Here is a 680-nt window from a genome sequence, read left to right on the forward strand (position 1 = left end):
CTGGGAAGTCCTGCGACGAAGAATTAGAAGAGGGACAGCCATGTCGCGAAAGTGAGGGGCACGGCGACGCGGCAGGGTACGGCAGACGCGAGAGCAGCTGAGGAAAGGTGAAGCATTGATAACATATTAAAGGTTAAAGGGTGTACTTGTAGACAGATGTCAGATGGTTGACATTGACAGTCCAGTGTGCGATGGCAAGTGATTGAAAGAGCAGGGAAGCATAAAATCTTACCCTGCGGCTGCGAAACCAAGAGCGAGCATGACCCTGTCTGATAGACACCAAGCAACTGGCAGGCCGTGGTAGCGTCTGCCCTGAGCCGGCTGTTTTTGATGAGTGTTGTGGTCGATTCGCGAGATGCGTCGTCGGTCCTTGTGCAACGTTTGGACGATTCCAACAGACCGCCTCATTGACGATCCAAGTTCCGATTCGGTCTGTATCTTCCTCGGCCACTTCGCCCAGCTGCCACGGCTGGCTTGACGGCTAGACGGTTCGCCGTGCTCATACGATTGTTGCACAGGGTCAAGCCACTGTCCTTGGTGCGTGGATTGGACCGTGGTCCGTTGCGCTGAACGGCATGGTCTGCACATCAGTGGATACTCCACGTGAGGCAGTATGGCCGGACTGCAGACATCGGGCGCACAAAGTTTTAGCCTGCACGTGGAATGTTGTGGTGAGGTAG

At 55.0% G+C, this 680-nt stretch overlaps 1 protein-coding gene across 1 annotated transcript; it reads left to right on the top strand.

Annotated features, from left to right (window-relative positions):
* Positions 1-355: 355 nt before the first annotated feature.
* CGCA056_v001799 (uncharacterized protein) lies at positions 356-680 on the top strand (the record flags this gene model as incomplete). Its single annotated transcript, XM_037317059.1, has 2 exons — positions 356-430; positions 519-680. The coding sequence occupies 2 exons, from the start codon at positions 356-358 to the stop codon at positions 678-680; spliced, it is 237 nt and encodes a 78-aa protein (XP_037184692.1).

This window comes from Colletotrichum aenigma, assembly GCF_013390185.1.
Source record: "Colletotrichum aenigma strain Cg56 chromosome Unknown KSG_Cg56_contig01, whole genome shotgun sequence".
Taxonomy (NCBI): domain Eukaryota; kingdom Fungi; phylum Ascomycota; class Sordariomycetes; order Glomerellales; family Glomerellaceae; genus Colletotrichum; species Colletotrichum aenigma.